General features: G+C 46.6%; 3 protein-coding genes across 3 annotated transcripts; 1 reads left to right on the forward strand and 2 right to left on the reverse strand.

The window, feature by feature from the left end:
• Positions 1-5,951: 5,951 nt before the first annotated feature.
• On the reverse strand, positions 5,952-12,161 carry TRV_03108 (cellular morphogenesis regulator DopA; the record flags this gene model as incomplete). The annotated part of the gene is made up of 8 exons (XM_003022727.1): positions 5,952-6,119; positions 6,160-7,389; positions 7,535-9,021; positions 9,053-9,291; positions 9,349-11,612; positions 11,667-11,816; positions 11,881-12,020; positions 12,071-12,161. 8 exons carry the CDS (start codon positions 12,159-12,161, stop codon positions 5,952-5,954), a joined length of 5,769 nt encoding a protein of 1,922 aa, XP_003022773.1.
• Positions 12,162-12,557: 396 nt separating this feature from the next.
• On the forward strand, positions 12,558-14,380 carry TRV_03109 (uncharacterized protein; the record flags this gene model as incomplete). The annotated part of the gene is made up of 3 exons (XM_003022728.1): positions 12,558-13,182; positions 13,235-14,100; positions 14,162-14,380. The coding sequence occupies 3 exons, from the start codon at positions 12,558-12,560 to the stop codon at positions 14,378-14,380; spliced, it is 1,710 nt and encodes a 569-aa protein (XP_003022774.1).
• A 952-nt stretch (positions 14,381-15,332) lies between these two features.
• TRV_03110 (uncharacterized protein) lies at positions 15,333-15,784 on the reverse strand (the record flags this gene model as incomplete). The annotated part of the gene is made up of 2 exons (XM_003022729.1): positions 15,333-15,646; positions 15,706-15,784. Coding segments are annotated over 2 exons (393 nt in total), but the record flags the coding sequence as incomplete, so codon positions are not given.
• Positions 15,785-15,834: the final 50 nt, after the last annotated feature.

A 15,834-nucleotide genomic window follows, 5' to 3' on the forward strand; every position in this document is an offset into this window, starting at 1 on the left:
GGCGAACGTATCTCAGTTGTAAACGGGAGTAAAAAAAGGGGGAGGAAAGGATGAGACTTTATGCCAACGTCAACATCCCAGAACGGAAGAAAAGAATGACAAAGAAATCTTTTTATAAAACGAGTGGATGGGTAGGATGGGCAGTGGTATTCGAAGGAGAAGTTCAATCAAAGAAGTCCAAAGAATAGGCGTCCTACTCAATGGAGCTTGTTCAAAGGAGACTGCATTCGAAGAAGGTAAAAAAAAGAGCGCGGCGGGGCCTGTAACTAAATATCAATCGCTAGTCAACAGCTAACTAGCAGACACAAGTAATGCACCCACAGTGAAGAGAAAATGAATGAAAAAAAAATAAAGAGAGTATTGTAGAGAGCCCTGTCTGGCGGAAGAATCTGGGGGCTTGCGTGTCCACAGAAAGCAAGGGGACGAAGCCGACAGACTAAGTTGCGCTTTAACGAGCCAAGCAGCAATGTTACTTTCCGCCAGGCAAAGGGAAGTAAGAAAGAAAAAAAGAAGAGGACAGGTTGAGCATGGCGAACAGCAAGGACTGACTGGCCGCAGGCAAAAAAAGGTACAGGCACAAGGAGGTCAGGGGTCGGCCCAAAAATAAAACACCCTACTGCCGCGTGGCAAGGAAGACGAGCAGCAACAGGCAGACTCTGAGAGAGGAGAGAGAGACACAGCCAAGCAGGAGTCAAGCCGCCAAGGCAGAAGGCAAACAGTTGAGGGTGACAGGTTGAGCATATCCACTATGGCTGCCGGGCGTCGTTGCAGCAGGTCATCAATATCGGGGCGTGATATACGGGCCTCCGCCAGATGAGATTCCTATGCGGGTGCGGCCGCCCTCGATACGATACGGAGAGGGACGCATCCCGCACCGTCGAGGGCGTCTATATCAACCCCATATTGTCGGGCCATTATTTGGTTCCCTTGAGCCGGGACTGAAGGCGAGAACGGACGCTGTGAAAATTTCGATGGAACTGGGGGAGGAGCAAAAAAGCCATCCCGATCCACAGTGGAAGCGATCCCCTTGGCGTGGAAATGCCCCTGGCAGAGGGAGAATTTTTCTTCTTTATTATTATGTCGTCGCACTCTTCATGCTGGCTCTGTGGGATCCCGTCTTTGTCTCCGTCTTCACGCTTGTCAGGGTCTTGTACGCTGCGGCCCGCGTTGCTGATGTTTGATGTTGGGTGAGGTGCGAAGAGACGCCCTGGCGTGCATGAGGCTGCAGCTTGGCTAAGTGAACTAGTTATATGGAGTGTTATGTTGCGCCAGGCCGTTGCGTAATGAATTAATCTTAATAACAACCCCGTGAAGCCGTGGACATGCATCTTGATGTCGGGATAGTAAGCTGTCAACGCCCTTTGGACAGTCGCTGGTTTACTTACTCCGTACGGTTGGCTGGATTGGTCGACGGCTGGCGTTCGTGTTAAGATACTCCGTCTTTCAGCCAACCAAACGAGATGCCCTATGAGCAGAAAGAAGATGGTTAGAAGTGACGGCATGGATCTGTTTCCAGGAGACGAGCAGCTATCGTCGTCTGCATCACGTACACATTTCTGGCATGGCTGGTTACTATCGAACTACGTCTGCCCGCCAATCTCGTTCTCTGGTACGTGTTGATGGCTGATAATCGTAGAACTGCGCACTTGTTTCTTCATATTTCGTATTTTCCAGGCCAGCCACTGTCTATTCTCTCACCTGTGCATGCGCCCTCTTGATCTGCGGATCGATGACAGATGTAACCAAGCGCAAGCTTATATTTGTCCTTGTCAGTTTTTTCCCATGGAGTGTCAACGCTGGCATGTGGATTGGCTAAAACCAGGACCTAGATGATTGTCGACATAGACTGGGTCGGAGTAAGCCTGGCCAGCGTTGCGCTAGCTATCATATCCTATGTCACTGCGCAACTTTGTATTCATTTGGTACCAAAAGCTGTAAGTATCCCCATCTGGCAAGCCATGTAGAGTTGTCACAGACAGTATATTGCCATCCCTCGCTCCTTTTACTCTCCTGGGTACTGTTCACGTACTTCGTGGAATGGGTGGGCCTCCAGGAACGACTTAGCCGCCCGCACCTATCAACATCGCTGTGGTTCTGATAGTACACCGGGTTCCGGCAAATTGCATCATCACAACCACCCCATCTTTAGTGCTATTGCGTCCCATACTCATGGCCGGAACTAAACCCAGCTGATCCTACTGGGCCAGTGCGTTCCTCGATGACTTCCTCAATCCTGTGGGAGCTGATGGAATAATCACCGTATCGAAACTGTTGATCACCTCCAGATTCCTGACCAAGACCCAGGGGTTGGCAGGCGGGGTTTTCAACACTGTCTCTCAGACAGGGAAAAGTACCGGTCTGGCAAGCAAAATGACCCAGGATTCTCGCGTGAGAGGCAAACTCAGCCTTGATGTTTTGTTGGTAGGGTATCAGGCAGCCTTTTGATTTTGCATAGCAATAATTACAATAAACCTGGACATTAGTACATCGGAGCTGAGAAAGATCGGAAAGTTGAGCAAGAGAATAGAGTAAGACAGAGATATTAGTGTCGACAGAGGTAGATCTCGTGGAATATAGTGTTGTAGAATATCTGGATGTACAGGAGATCCCCCTTCGGCTTATATGCTGACTCTCTTTCAACACGTAGCCAGGCTAATCGAACTATCAGCCAAGAACCATGCAGACCCATCTAGAAGAAATAGGATCCTTGATAGAATACTATTCCAAGATTCTCGATGGTAGTTCCGGGTAACGAACCCCTTTCCCCAGCCTCGGTGGTGTAGGGTACCCTCTATCTCCGGCAATGAACGCTGCTGCTAATTGAAACGCACAAATTTCGCATCGTATAAGGGCTGATAGAGCATAATGACGGTTGCACAAGCAGTGGAATAGAAAGATCAACGTTTCTATTCAATTCATGTCGTCTTTTCGTTGTTTTGTTGATGGAATAAAAAAAGACATAGTTGTGCTTATGTAATCACCGCCTCCCCCTTTTCTTTTTTCTTTTTTTTTTTATCTTTTATCTTTTTTATCTTGTTGAAAATTCACAGCGAGAGACAGACGACAAGAAGAAGAAACAATTGATCTCGACACTCGTTCAGCGCGTTGTTTTCGTTTCGAGTCTTTTCGGAGTACGGTCGCAGTCGTTAATTTTGTCCTCCATTTCCGTTTTCCTGCTTTTCCTGCGTACGAGGCATAGTCACAGCCTGCCCGAGCAAACGATCCCAGTCTCTTCTTGTATTTCATTTCAGATATATAAGATATGGCCTCCAAGATGATTCAGATGGCCTTCCGCACGAACAAGACGGCGATTCTCTCCAATATTCAGAAGTCTGCCCGGTTCTCTACCTCGAGACAGCTTCTGAATGCCACCGAGGCTGCTCTTCCATCCCAAGGCCTAGGCGCCTTTCGAGGAGGGTAAGCAACCAAGTTTTCTCGCTGCAAAAGTTATAATTGCCTGGCTTGTACAAGTTACATGCTAACGCGCATTTCGTTCTGTCATAGTGTCTTTGGATTCCTTGCTGGCTCGACTCTTGCTGGCGCCTCCGTCTACTACTACATCCTGAAAGAATTCCGCCTCTCCAACGAGACCCTGAAGGGAGACATTTACGTACGTTACTGCATTTGAAAAAAGCACGGCATACAATAATAAGGCCCGCCCGCGATCTCGGCTGTGTTCTTGGTTTTGCTCTTTATCTCCCTGTCTCTATTTCCCTGTGACCGGGTTCTATTTTCGGTTGACCCTTGCGTGAAAGCCGCATGCAAGCGGGCTTGGTTTCTGGGGAAGGCTTTCTGCTCCACTCTCCTGGAAACCCGCTGGCTGCTGCCCACTGATTCGCACACTTGAAGCATTTTTCCTTTTTCTTTTTCCTTCGCGCTTTTGCACTAGCAAATCTGCCTGCCTGCCATTACTTAGATTTCCTTTTCTTTTTGTACCCTTTCCCCTGATGATCTTAGACGAGTTACGATAGATTCTAGATATATGTCATGATATGAGCGCTGATTGAGACTTTGGATATTCTGTCTGTAGGCCCTGCAAGCTGCCACGCAACGCCTAGGTGCTTATATCAATGAGTTAGAAAGCAAAGTAGACCAGATACAGAGAAAGACTCGATGAGGAAAACCCTCGTTAAAGCACCGCTTTTCCTGCCATGGTTCTCGCGCCATTGACCCATCTTTTCGCCCCTATTCTTCGGCTAATGCTAGAGGCCCCAGCCTACGTTGCATGCTCCCCTATCATCCTTGATCTCGGCACAGCGAATGCTGCGATTTTCTTGTCTTTTTGTCCTCCCTCCGTGCAAATTTTAGCGACTTTTTTTAAAAAAAAAAAAAAAGAACAGAAGCTATCACGTGATGTTAAAATTTACGTAATTTATTATCTAAGTAATTCTTTCTCATGACAGGGAGCGACCTGGCTACTTTGAGGAAAGGATTAATTCCGCGCATGAAGCCATGTATGAGGCTTGATAGATAACGGTACTGCGATATCAGAACAAACAGATAGCAGAACATAGCGTTGATTGAGAGAGAGAACTAATCACTTTTGAACTCTTGAAGTATGTTAAAGTAGGGCATTACGTAACTATCACGTGAGGGCTTAGCTGCTAAGACAAACAAGACAAACAAGAGATTTGCTGTTGATATCAAAAAGTTGATTCTTTAACAGTTCAAGAAGCAGAGAAGAGAGAACGGCTACTGTTTTGACAGAGTAATAGACGAGCCATGTCGTCGCTGGTGGAGGTGGTGTCCACGCGAGCATCAAAGGCTCCAGGATGGGAATACGTCCCTGCTGCGCGGTTTGAAGCCCCTGTCAGCGGGCGCAGGGAGACTGGCGGGAGGAAACGGACTGCCAGAGAAATTGGAGGAGACACCGGCACCGCGAGATCTGACCTGAGTGCGAGGCAAAGGGGTGCTATTGCTAAGCATTTGGAAGCTCTCGATAAAGAGAATCATTCAGAGGTTTCGATTCCCGTCCCACAGAGACGTCAAAGGGAGCATACAGTCAAAGGTTTGTGTATCTCCTGCCACCCTATATTGAAGACAACACATATTGACCCTCAAGCTATACAGGCGTAAGAAGCAAAACGTCCTCTAACACGCGAAAGATTATCACCTCGGGGAAACAGTTCAAGAACTACCTTGCCGCTGAAGAGCCTGCCACCTTAGCACTCTCCGCCTCCTCTACAACAACTGCGACTACTTTGAGCCAACGCACAAATGTCGTCAGACAACCCGAGACTCCTGCCCCTCAAGCAGACACCAACGCCAACAGACCTCTCCTCCAGATACCGGATCAGCCTTCCGGTCTAATCTTGTCTGAATATGACAATGATCCGCTTCTGCTGTCCTATATCCCCACAGCGCCCTCCGAACGCATCATGATGGCCCTCGTTTCGGAACCTCCTTTGTCATATCATGCATCTCGTGCTACCTTGCCTCCCGATTCTCGCCCTCCAAGACATTTTTGCAGTATATGCGGTTACTGGGGCAAAGTGAAATGCATCAAGTGCCAGGCAAGGATTTGTGGCTTGGAATGCTCAAGAATTCATTTGGAAACAAGATGTGACAGGTTCTATGCATGATAAAGAATAAGTCTGCATCCTGGGATAATGCTCTCCGATGAGTATATTTACGTACTCCATGCAGTTGAGGATATTATCCGAGCAACCCTGGATAGTGACATTCAAGGGTGCGATTATTTTCACTCTCCATAGCTCTTCCAGTGGATGAAGTACAACTGCAAAGCGGTCCGTGCTTATTAACGCGAGGCCGATTACGCATGCTGGTACGGAGTATGTGAATGCAGTATTAGCTTATCCCGCGTCAGCACTGGGATGGTATCATCATATGCACCAAAACATACTCCATTGTTCTGGCATACACTGCGAGGAGCCAAAAGAGAAAGTCTAGTTCCATATGGAATAATGAAAGGCGCGGCTTACGCCCTATGTCTATTGAATACGCAGACCGTCAATATTTCTATAGTCTTCGATGATTTCGGAGTCTGACTTGAGTATAGATTGGCGTCTGCGGATACCCTTGACATGCATGTGCTGGAGAGGTGAACAACAGAACGGATCCTCAGATTCTGTCCACGAGATTTGCTTCTCCTTAAATTTCTAGATATAGCAAGGTAGATTAGTTACTAGATTAGCTAACTATGGTGAACTCGTTAAACAAATCAGCGAGAAGATCATCTGTGCAGGCTGCGATGTCTGGAACACCCATACTATACATAGTCTCAAAAGAATGTATACTCAACCGGTCAAAGAAGGGCCGCAACAATTTCTCTATAATCTCATCCTTGGCGGTTTCCCTGCTAAGATCCGAGTTCAACCAAGCTTTCTTAAACCCATCTTTCTTGCTAGATTCTGTACCAACGCTTTCGTCATCGCCGCCACCATCATAGCCATTTGTGTCTTGCGCTGAGGCTGAATGTTCACTCTGGGGGCTTTTGCTCTTCCCCAGTGAACGAGAGAGTTCGTCAGCAAGGGCTCTTGATTCCCAACGATTCGGTGGATAAACCACGTCTATAGTGTCTGTGACGAAGAGCCACTCCTGTAACTGGAAATCGTCTGGTGAAATCAGAAGGAGTGTCTCTAGAAGCTTTGCAGCCTGAAGAAGTGAATATGGGTTGGAGCTCTCGCTCTCCTGGTCTGGAGAAATAGCAGAAATGGCATCTTGGAGTTCCGTGCTGATCATAGGCCAGAAGGGAGCAATGCTGGTGGATCCAGTCCTGAGAACCAACGCTCTTAGGACCATGTATATTTCTGCCCTTGTCACGGAGGATGGGGAAGATACATGAGTAGCTGCAAGGAGATCTTCTAGTTTTTGCTGAAGTTCTGATAGCTCAGCGCTGAAATGGTCTTCGTCAGATGCAATTATCAATAATGCAATTCGACGGAGATTCAGCTGTGCTTTACGATCCGCTTCCAGTCGAGCAGCGCTCGCACCAACACCGAACATTATACCAGCAGATGTTGGGGATGTTAGGCGCGTTAGCACTTCCGTAAGGCGTTCTGTATCTGTTAAGGCCCATTGCCGGAAAAGGCGTATCCAATGGCTCTTGACCAGGCCAAACTTAAAACCAAAAAACTTGCTGTCATTGAACGCATCGTTCACATCCTTCTTCCAGATCTTGGATGCTCCCTGGACCTTGGAGATTTGCTGCAGGAGGTCTAAAGTGTTCTTATCCACATTGGATGGGAATAAGCGTGAGTGAAATGTAGGAGATATAATATTCGTTGATATGCTGGACAGTGCGTTGGATACCCTATCTGCCTCATCAAGAGTGGCTGTCAGTGTTGGAAGACTGACAGACAGGATACCAATGATATCGTCCGGCCCAATGCGTTGTAAAAGAGAGGACGAGCTAGAATTCTCTGACTCCTGGTTCCGAGGCGCTGATGGTTCATGGGTCCCAGATAACGGCTTGCTAGTGAATATAGCCGGGAGAAGTCGCAATATAAGATCCTAACACGGCAAATTAATATAGTTTTTACAAGCACCGAATAGATTGGAGTGGGTAACTTACCCCCAGTTCCCTCCTGGTTCTTCGGTCATCCCCAAATGTGGTGTTTTCCATCTTGCCTCCAAGCACTACAGCAAACTCCAGCAACCGAGGTAAGATTTGGCGATGTGGGAATGGGTTTGTGAGAACATCTTTCAAAAAGGTGATACAATCACCCCAGATGTCATCCAAAAAGTCATCATCCAATGACTTAGCGTACATGACAAGGAAAGCTGCGAGGTCAGTCTCTGACAATTCAGAAGACATGGATGATTTACGGCTGGGTTCTAGTGCAGCTGGGCTTGTCCGGCTATATATAGCATTGAAAATGGCAGGAATCGTGACCTTAGGTTTTGATCCGTCCAGGGTATGGAGTAGGCTAAATATTGCTCTACTTTTGGCAGGTTCATCCAAAGCTATAGACGTACGCCATAGTTTGATCAACGTTTCAAGACATTCGAGGGCTTCAGCTGCAAACAAATGTTCGAGTATCCTTCTAGCCCTGTTTCTCATTCTCAATGAGGTATACTGAAAGGACGCAACGGAATCAAGGTCACGAGGCGATTTACTTCGGCCACCAGGACCCCATGCCCAGATTGAATAGCATAGCTGCATAGCATCCTGAAAACACAGAAGGACTGTGAGTCTCGTGTTGTTGCTACTCGTGGGCTGGGCTTGAGCTCCTTCAGATGCAAACATGCTACCAAAAAAACCCTGCGGCTGATCTGGTGATTTCACAGCAGCTGTGTTCACCTCTTCAACTTGAAGGCGGTCATGAGCAGTTGCAACACAAGTCTCTAGGCCACTCAATAAAGCTATCGTGGTATGTTCAGGAGAACAACTAGGGGATCCTTCCGATAACTTTTGAAACATAACTTGAAGTTCGTTGAATGAAGAACTTATTTCCTTGCAGAAGCACTCCGCGAGCGTTAGGAGTACCTTAAAAATGGACTTGTAGTATAATGGTAGACATTCCGCAAGGAAATTAACCCATTTGTCAATGATGGGCCGGGATACCTTTGAGCTGATGCCTTTAAGTAGGCAATCCAAGAGCTTTGCAGGCGGTTGAGGTAAGGTTTGGCTTTCTTGGCTCTTGTCAGACCTCTCCGCACTAAACGACATTCGGGATATATCAAAAGATCCCTTTCTCTGATGTCTGTTAGATGCAGCAGTTGAAAGCCCTATATGATGCGCGTATCTCATCTTAAGAACCGGAGTCAGAGCGTCGATTATAGAAGACTGGTGCTCTACTTTCCCCTCATCTAAGGCTAGGGATAGATGATCAAGGAGGTAGGAATCGATATCTAAAGAGAGCAACTTTTCTGCTCCTGTACTGGACAGTAGTAGGCGCAGAAGGGACAAGGCTTCTTTTCTTATCTGATTTTGTTGTTGATGAAGGCTCTCTGGCACACGATGGACGCCATGAAGTGCATGGAAGCATATCTGTGAAATCTCGGTTTGGATGGTGACCTCTCCCTTGTTTTCTAACTTAATCTTTAGTAATGCTGAAACTATGTGCAGCGCAGAGTACGGAGCACTTACCCTCTACATCGAATGGTACAGATTTAGTTCGTGATGGCTGCGTGGCAGTATTTGATAATATCAACGACCATCCAGCCGGGCTTAGCACAGATAGCACGTTTCGCACTAGCTGAAGCATATAAATGCACTGGTTGGCATGGTTGAGTATCATTGTTTCCCTGAATTCGCTTGTTTCCTCTGTCGATGTCTCCTGAAGGAGATGGAAGTCGCGGAACTTCAGCAAAATGACACGAAATAGCCTACCATCGCTTTATTAGTTTCTGGTGACCGAGGTTGCGTTATGGATGTTGACTTACTCATATGTTGATGGTAAATCACGAAGCCAATCTCTGACTGCCAAAGATGTATCTTCTGAACCAGATGACAGAAGACCCAGAACATTAAACAGTGGCTGACTCAAGAGATTTGCACGATATACTGTTTTTATATCTGGGCCATCATCACTAGGAGTACGTAATGCAAAAGAATCCGTGTTGGAATGATGGCTATGGTTCCAAAGTACAAAAAATTTCTCTGCTTGATCAAGTGGAGCTTGATGGGAAGAAGTCGAGGGAGAGATCATGACCGAGGTTATTGCGGCTTCGACAAGATGGTCTCTCCAGCTAACAGAGTGTAAGAGCCATAAACATGCTGCAGCTTCAACATGAAAGCGCAAGTTTGCCGGCTCCAGAAAATCCCATAGTTGTTGGACCAAGACTGGAATCAGATCTGTAATCTGCTCATAGCTGATGTAACGACTGGACTTTTTCGTGGAATATAAGGAGGTAAGAGCAAATACAGCTGAGTTGACAGCAGACATAGGGAGGGCACTATGGCCATCGTTTGCAGTAGTAAGCTTTTCCTCGATGGCTTCATATAGTTTTCCTGGTTCTGGGAGCTCTGCTCTTTGCATTTTACTCAGCAGAGCAACGAACAAATTTATTCTTTCTCTGAGGAATTCGGTCTGAGTATCTGATTCCAAAGAAAGCATAACCAAAGACTGAGCTTCGCGGAGAATGATGGTGGCCACTCCGGTGGACGAAAAAGGGGGCTCTGGGAGGCGCAGCGAATCCTTGCTTCGAGAATAGAAACTTAGAATTGCTTTTGTTACTTGCTCATTGTTAATAGATGTTGTAGAATTATCCATGTTTGAGTCTCGACTTTTCTCCGGATGAGGAGTGAATGCTCTTTCAGGAACAAGGCGAACCAGTAAATTGGCAACGGACCCTATTTCATCAAGAGCGGAACTCGCTACACTAGAGTAGCCCGGTTCGTTCCATGCACTGGATGTGCATAAGGCCTTTGCTTTCAGAAGTAATGATAAGATTAGGAGGGGTATATGTGTGGTTAGCATTTCTTCTTCTTTCATATTGAAGTGGGACAACATGAATGTAGCCAGTCGTAAGTCGTCCATCATACGATTTGGCCGTGATATACTCGAACGAGGAGAGAGAACCAGACCGACAAGCTCCGAAAATATTAAGCTGCTTTCTACACCATCAAAGAAAGCACTGGCGCTCCGGAACACTTCATCAAAACTGGCCTTTGACTTGGCAATATGTTTGTATCTCTGCGTACTGCGGATGACGGGGAGAAAAACTTCCGGAACCACCAATCCTCCAACTTCCCACCGATCCATAAGTGATAAAGATATACGGTATGGCCTGGATCGCTCGTTTGGGTTGGAAGAATTCTTCGCAAGCATAGACTTGATACTACTGACAAGGGGCTTAAAACCGAATTGTTCGAAGTAATGTGACTTCGAGCTATTGTTGTCAAAAGTAGCCATAGCAGCGGAGCTAGCAGACATTGAGTTGTGGACTCCGGCATCATTCGCATGAGAAGATTTATCAAAATCAGGCCCTAATAGCCATGCCCACAGTCGACGATTGAGACTCATATCTCTCCGGATAACCACTCCAACAGCAGCACCAACAAGTAGCTCTAGGTCCTTAGAAGTAATCCGTCGTTGTAAAACAGAAGAATGTAGGGGGAGATGGGTGACAAGCAGGTCCAAAAAATTTCGCTGTATAAGTACTTGTTCATCCGCCAACCCAGTTGCAAAACATCGAATCAGAAGGCCTGGCTCTGGTGATGTGACGCTTTCTAGCGCACTGGTCGTATCATGAGTCCTGTTTTCTCCCTGTTCATAATCGCCAGTTTCATTGACGATATCATCCGATGGTATTTTACCAGCGAGCTTTGGTAGGTGACGATTTAGGTATGCAAGGGCTCCTACTCGTCGAGACGGATTCGTAACAGACGCAAGAAACATGCACTGCCAGAAGTACTGGCTTCCAGTCGCCGCACCAGAGTCATCACCGGCAGTGCTTGATATTTCACGAAGCTTGTCCACCAACTTCAGTGTTTCTTCAAAGTCCTCGCTTGTCTCGTCTTCAAGACCGGGAAGAAGGGCTAGTATAATGGATTTGATAGCTGGACGTAGCGCAGTGGGGCTAAGTTGTAGGATATGGCTCTCGATAAGGGATAGAAATATCGGTCGGACTGAAAGAGACGCAAACGACAATATGGGAGCAATTCCTGGGAGATATATGGCCAGATCTCGAGCCAGACCATCAGACTAAAGGATATATGAGTTATCCGAGAGCTAAGATTTGATAGTACTTCAACTTACTTTAAGCAACCCAAAAATATATCCATATACCTCTAATGTCTTCTGGTGAACGCCGGATGGGAGCGCAGGGTTCAGGCATTGCGCAAGCCTTTTCGCAACAAGCAACTTATTCGGTACAAGGTATAGTGACGGCGGATGAGTTTGAAGCGCCTAGTCGCCCTGGTGTCAGTGGTATCCCCCATATGTATGAAATATCATAACGAGTGGTGCGCACCTTCAATAGGCGGCTGAGGAACGAGATGTAGTCCGCCCATTCTTGCAGGGCGGTATCGAACAGAGAGAGAGCGCGGTCAACATTCGCAGCGTAGCGACGGTAGCTTTTGTCCTTCTTCAAGCCTTCTGCATCTAATATTGCTGGTTAGGCCGGGCGTGGTTCATAAGATCGTTTCCCAGAGGTTGCTTACCTTCGTATGGGCGGTTTGGAGGTTTTGGTAGAGACGCCTCGGAGCTGGCGGGCGAAGAGGATCTTGGGAGGCCGCTCGGTTCAAGGCTCATTGTATTTAACTGATAAAAGACCCTTGCGTTGCAAGCCGGCCATTATCAATCTCTGTTTCTATCCTCTCGAATCACCAAATGGGCACGCAAGTACATAAAGTGGCCTTTTCTTTTTTTCATGTTGTGAGGTTGATGTTTGCCTGATCTGGCCACAACCAAAACGCCGTCACCAACCTAATAGTTAGTTAACTATGACCTCACCTCATCACCACCACCACCACAAGCTACGGCCGGACAACGATAACTATTCCCGACAGGACAGCAACACCGGCGATGAGGAGGTGATAGAGCAGCGGAGTTTTAGATGATTACCACTAGGACTACCCGATGATATCTACAACTGGTCGGATGCAGGCACTCAGCAGTCCAGAAGAACGTCCGCGATGAATATATTCAATGGCTCCCTCGAGACCGCAGACGCCTTCAGGGAATGAAGACCCCGAAAACCAGCCTGTCAGCCCAAAGAGAGACACAGACAAGGGGAGTGGAAATGCCAACGACGGGAGTTCTGATGCTAAACCTCCACCACTTCCATCCCGGCCGCAAAAGCCGCCCCATGGGCAGCCAGATGCTGGTTTGAACCCTTACTCGGCAGCCCATAAACTTCAGTCAGGACCAACTACAGCTCTTTCACTGGCAAATGTTAATGTTCAGGCCTTGGATGATGTTAACCGAGAGAATTATGTATCTCTTGCAACAGCAGCAGGAGGAGGAGGCCCTGAAAAGATAGTGAGACCAGCCACCTCCGGTACTTCCAGGCGAGGGAGCAGAGTGGGGATCGACATAGGAGATAATGGCAGCATTCGAAGCTTTATGCCAGAAAGCGACACTACCTTTGATGCAGGGAGTGTATTTGGCGATTTCGGCGGCTTTGAAGCTGAGATTCCATTCAGAAACGCATCAATGAAGCCTGGAGAAAATCAGTCTATTTTCAATGCGCAGTCTCGAGAAGATGATATTGCCGTTGAGTTTGAGGATGAGTTTGATTCAGTTGACAACTCGAATGAGGGAGAGAATGAAGGTATACCAATGACTCCCTGTTTACCTAACCTTTGCAGAGCTAACATAGACAGATGAAAAACTCGAAAAGTGGAGGAGGAAGAAGAAACATTTTTTCATACTCTCCTCAGCCGGAAAACCTATATATACCCGCCATGGAGATGGGGGATTGATATCCCCGTTCATTGGTATTATTCAAACCATCATTTCGTTCTACCAAGAATCGGGGGGTCCTCTCAAAAGCTTTTCTGCCGGGAAGACAAAAATTGTGATCCTCTCCCAGGGCCCCTTGTATCTCGTGGCCATCAGCTCATTGCTTGAAAGCCAGGCCCACTTAAGAGCCCAGCTCGAAGCTTTGTACATGCAAATACTGTCGACACTGACGCTTCCTGCCCTTGACCATATATTTGCTGTTAGACCAAGCTCAGACTTACGGCGACCGCTCCAAGGGACTGAATCGCTTCTGTCCTCACTTGCCGATAGTTTCACAAAAGGCTCCCCTTCTACTCTATTGGGCGCTTTAGAATCGTTAAAAATTCGGAAATCTCACCGTCAGGTTATCAGCAACACTTTCCTCAAAGCTAGAGTTGAACCTCTTCTTTACGGCTTGCTGGTTGCTGGTGGGAGACTTGTGAGCGTTGTTAGGCCAAAGAAGCACTCTCTTCATCCAGGAGACCTTCAGCTAATCTTCAACATGATCTTCGAAGCAGATGGGGTCAAGGCCAGTGGTGGGGAAAGCTGGATCCCCATATGCCTGCCTGGTTTCAATAACAGAGGTTACCTGTACATGTACGTGAGCTTTCTTGACGTCCAGAGAGATCGAGAAGCCGAAAAGAGTGCAGAAGAAATGAAAAAGGATGATGTCGTGGCAATCATCTTGATAAGCCCCAATAAAGAGAGCTTTTATACCTTGCACGAAATGCGTGATTCTCTTGTTGAGGTAAGGCTTCGTAAAACTGAGGGAGTTCTAACAACGATTTACAAATTAACGTCATCTCTAGCAAATGGAAAAGAACGGAAGCATGGAAGTTCTCAGAGTAGCTCTAGAACAGGGGCGACCGGCTCCTACTGATATCGTCCCTGGCACCGTGGTCCGGCACTTTTTATACAAATCAAAAGCGAATGTCCAGTTCACCATGTCATCCTACTCTCCCGAATTTATGTCAATACTAGATCGTCGACGGTATTTGCTCTCCCCGATTCAACAATCAGTTATATGATGCCAATAATGCTGACCATAATAATATAGGCTTATGTCGGCTTACCATTCACTTCATCTAAGCGTTCATGGAAAACCTGCAAATGTCAAAGTACAGTACTGTGTCTCATCTTCTTTCAACTCACTTGCCTGGGTAACGCCAACATTTGAACTCTACTGTGTGGCATCGCCAAACTCCAATCGAAACGCTTTATCCCAGGGCGCAAATAAAATCGCATTCTGGGCTCAACGAGAGCAAGAACGACTTTTTATAATTGGTGGCGCAGTACGTTTTTCCTATCTCCTCATACCAAGCGGTCTACAATTAGTTGGACGGAAACGATGCTAACCTGCAATCAGGTATTCTGAAGGTGTGGAGATACCTCGTGCAGAGTCGAGTACGCGATATGTAGTAATTTTTTCAGGCACACCAGATCATTCGGATATAGTCATTCACACTCCATTATTTTCGTAATATCGCTATACCACATACTTTATCTCACAGTCATGGAAAGGTAAATAATAAATATTCACGTAGAATGTACCCATACCTGGATCTATTAATGTGGGTATTATACGGTGCCAACTCAAGAATGCATGGTATTATGAAGGGAAAGGTTGTGTCTAAACAAGAAAAAATTATGATGCGGGTGAAAAAGGATACTCATGTTGGCATCATTCCAATAGATGGGCCACGAGTATTCGCTGGTTTAGAGCTACTCCGAGATCTTGAAGTAGTGGGTGAGGATTTTCGCTTTGCAGGCCTAGAACTTTGAGACTTCTTATTAAACCTAGCTCCAGAGGGTTTACTTCCGCGGGCTGCTTTAGGAGGACGAGAGCGTTTAGAATTGGCCTGCCGCGGTGTGGGATGTTGGGCTGAATTTGATTTCGAATGGCTTGCTTGCCGTGATGGCCCCACATTAGAGAACTCATATTCAGAAACTTTTGAAGCTGAAGTTAGATACCGCGAGCAGTTATGGATAAGGCGATAACGAACCTTTTGCCTTAAAGGATGAGGCTGTGTCGTCTAGGAAGTAGGGGCTGTGATTCTGAGCTTCATCTGCATAGTTTAGTTCATCCTCAGTCCAGTCACCATATATCTCGTCGTCGCTACTTATAGTAACAACATTTTCGTGGTTGGGATCGTGAACATCTTCGCCTTGTTCCTGGCCTCCAGCTATATCTTCGTAATACTTCTTTGACCTAGCAATAAGTTTTAAGAACTTTGAGCCGTACCGCTCAACTTTGTCAGGATCAATGTTACGAATTCGTGAAAGTTCACTGAGAGCTAATTAATCAAGTCAATAAATCTATCCGCTGAGGTAAGAATTTGAGGGAAATGCATACTAGAAGGAAGACGAATGCCCATTTCTCGGAGGATAGCATCTGGGAATGGTTGTTCCCGAAGACCTTTCTCCATCTTGATCTATAATCTGACGTTAGCCGAGACTTTTTTTTTTTTTTTTTTTTTTTTTT

The sequence above is a fragment of the Trichophyton verrucosum genome, assembly GCF_000151505.1.
Source record: "Trichophyton verrucosum HKI 0517 chromosome Unknown contig00263_1.f1.exp, whole genome shotgun sequence".
Lineage (NCBI taxonomy): Eukaryota > Fungi > Ascomycota > Eurotiomycetes > Onygenales > Arthrodermataceae > Trichophyton > Trichophyton verrucosum.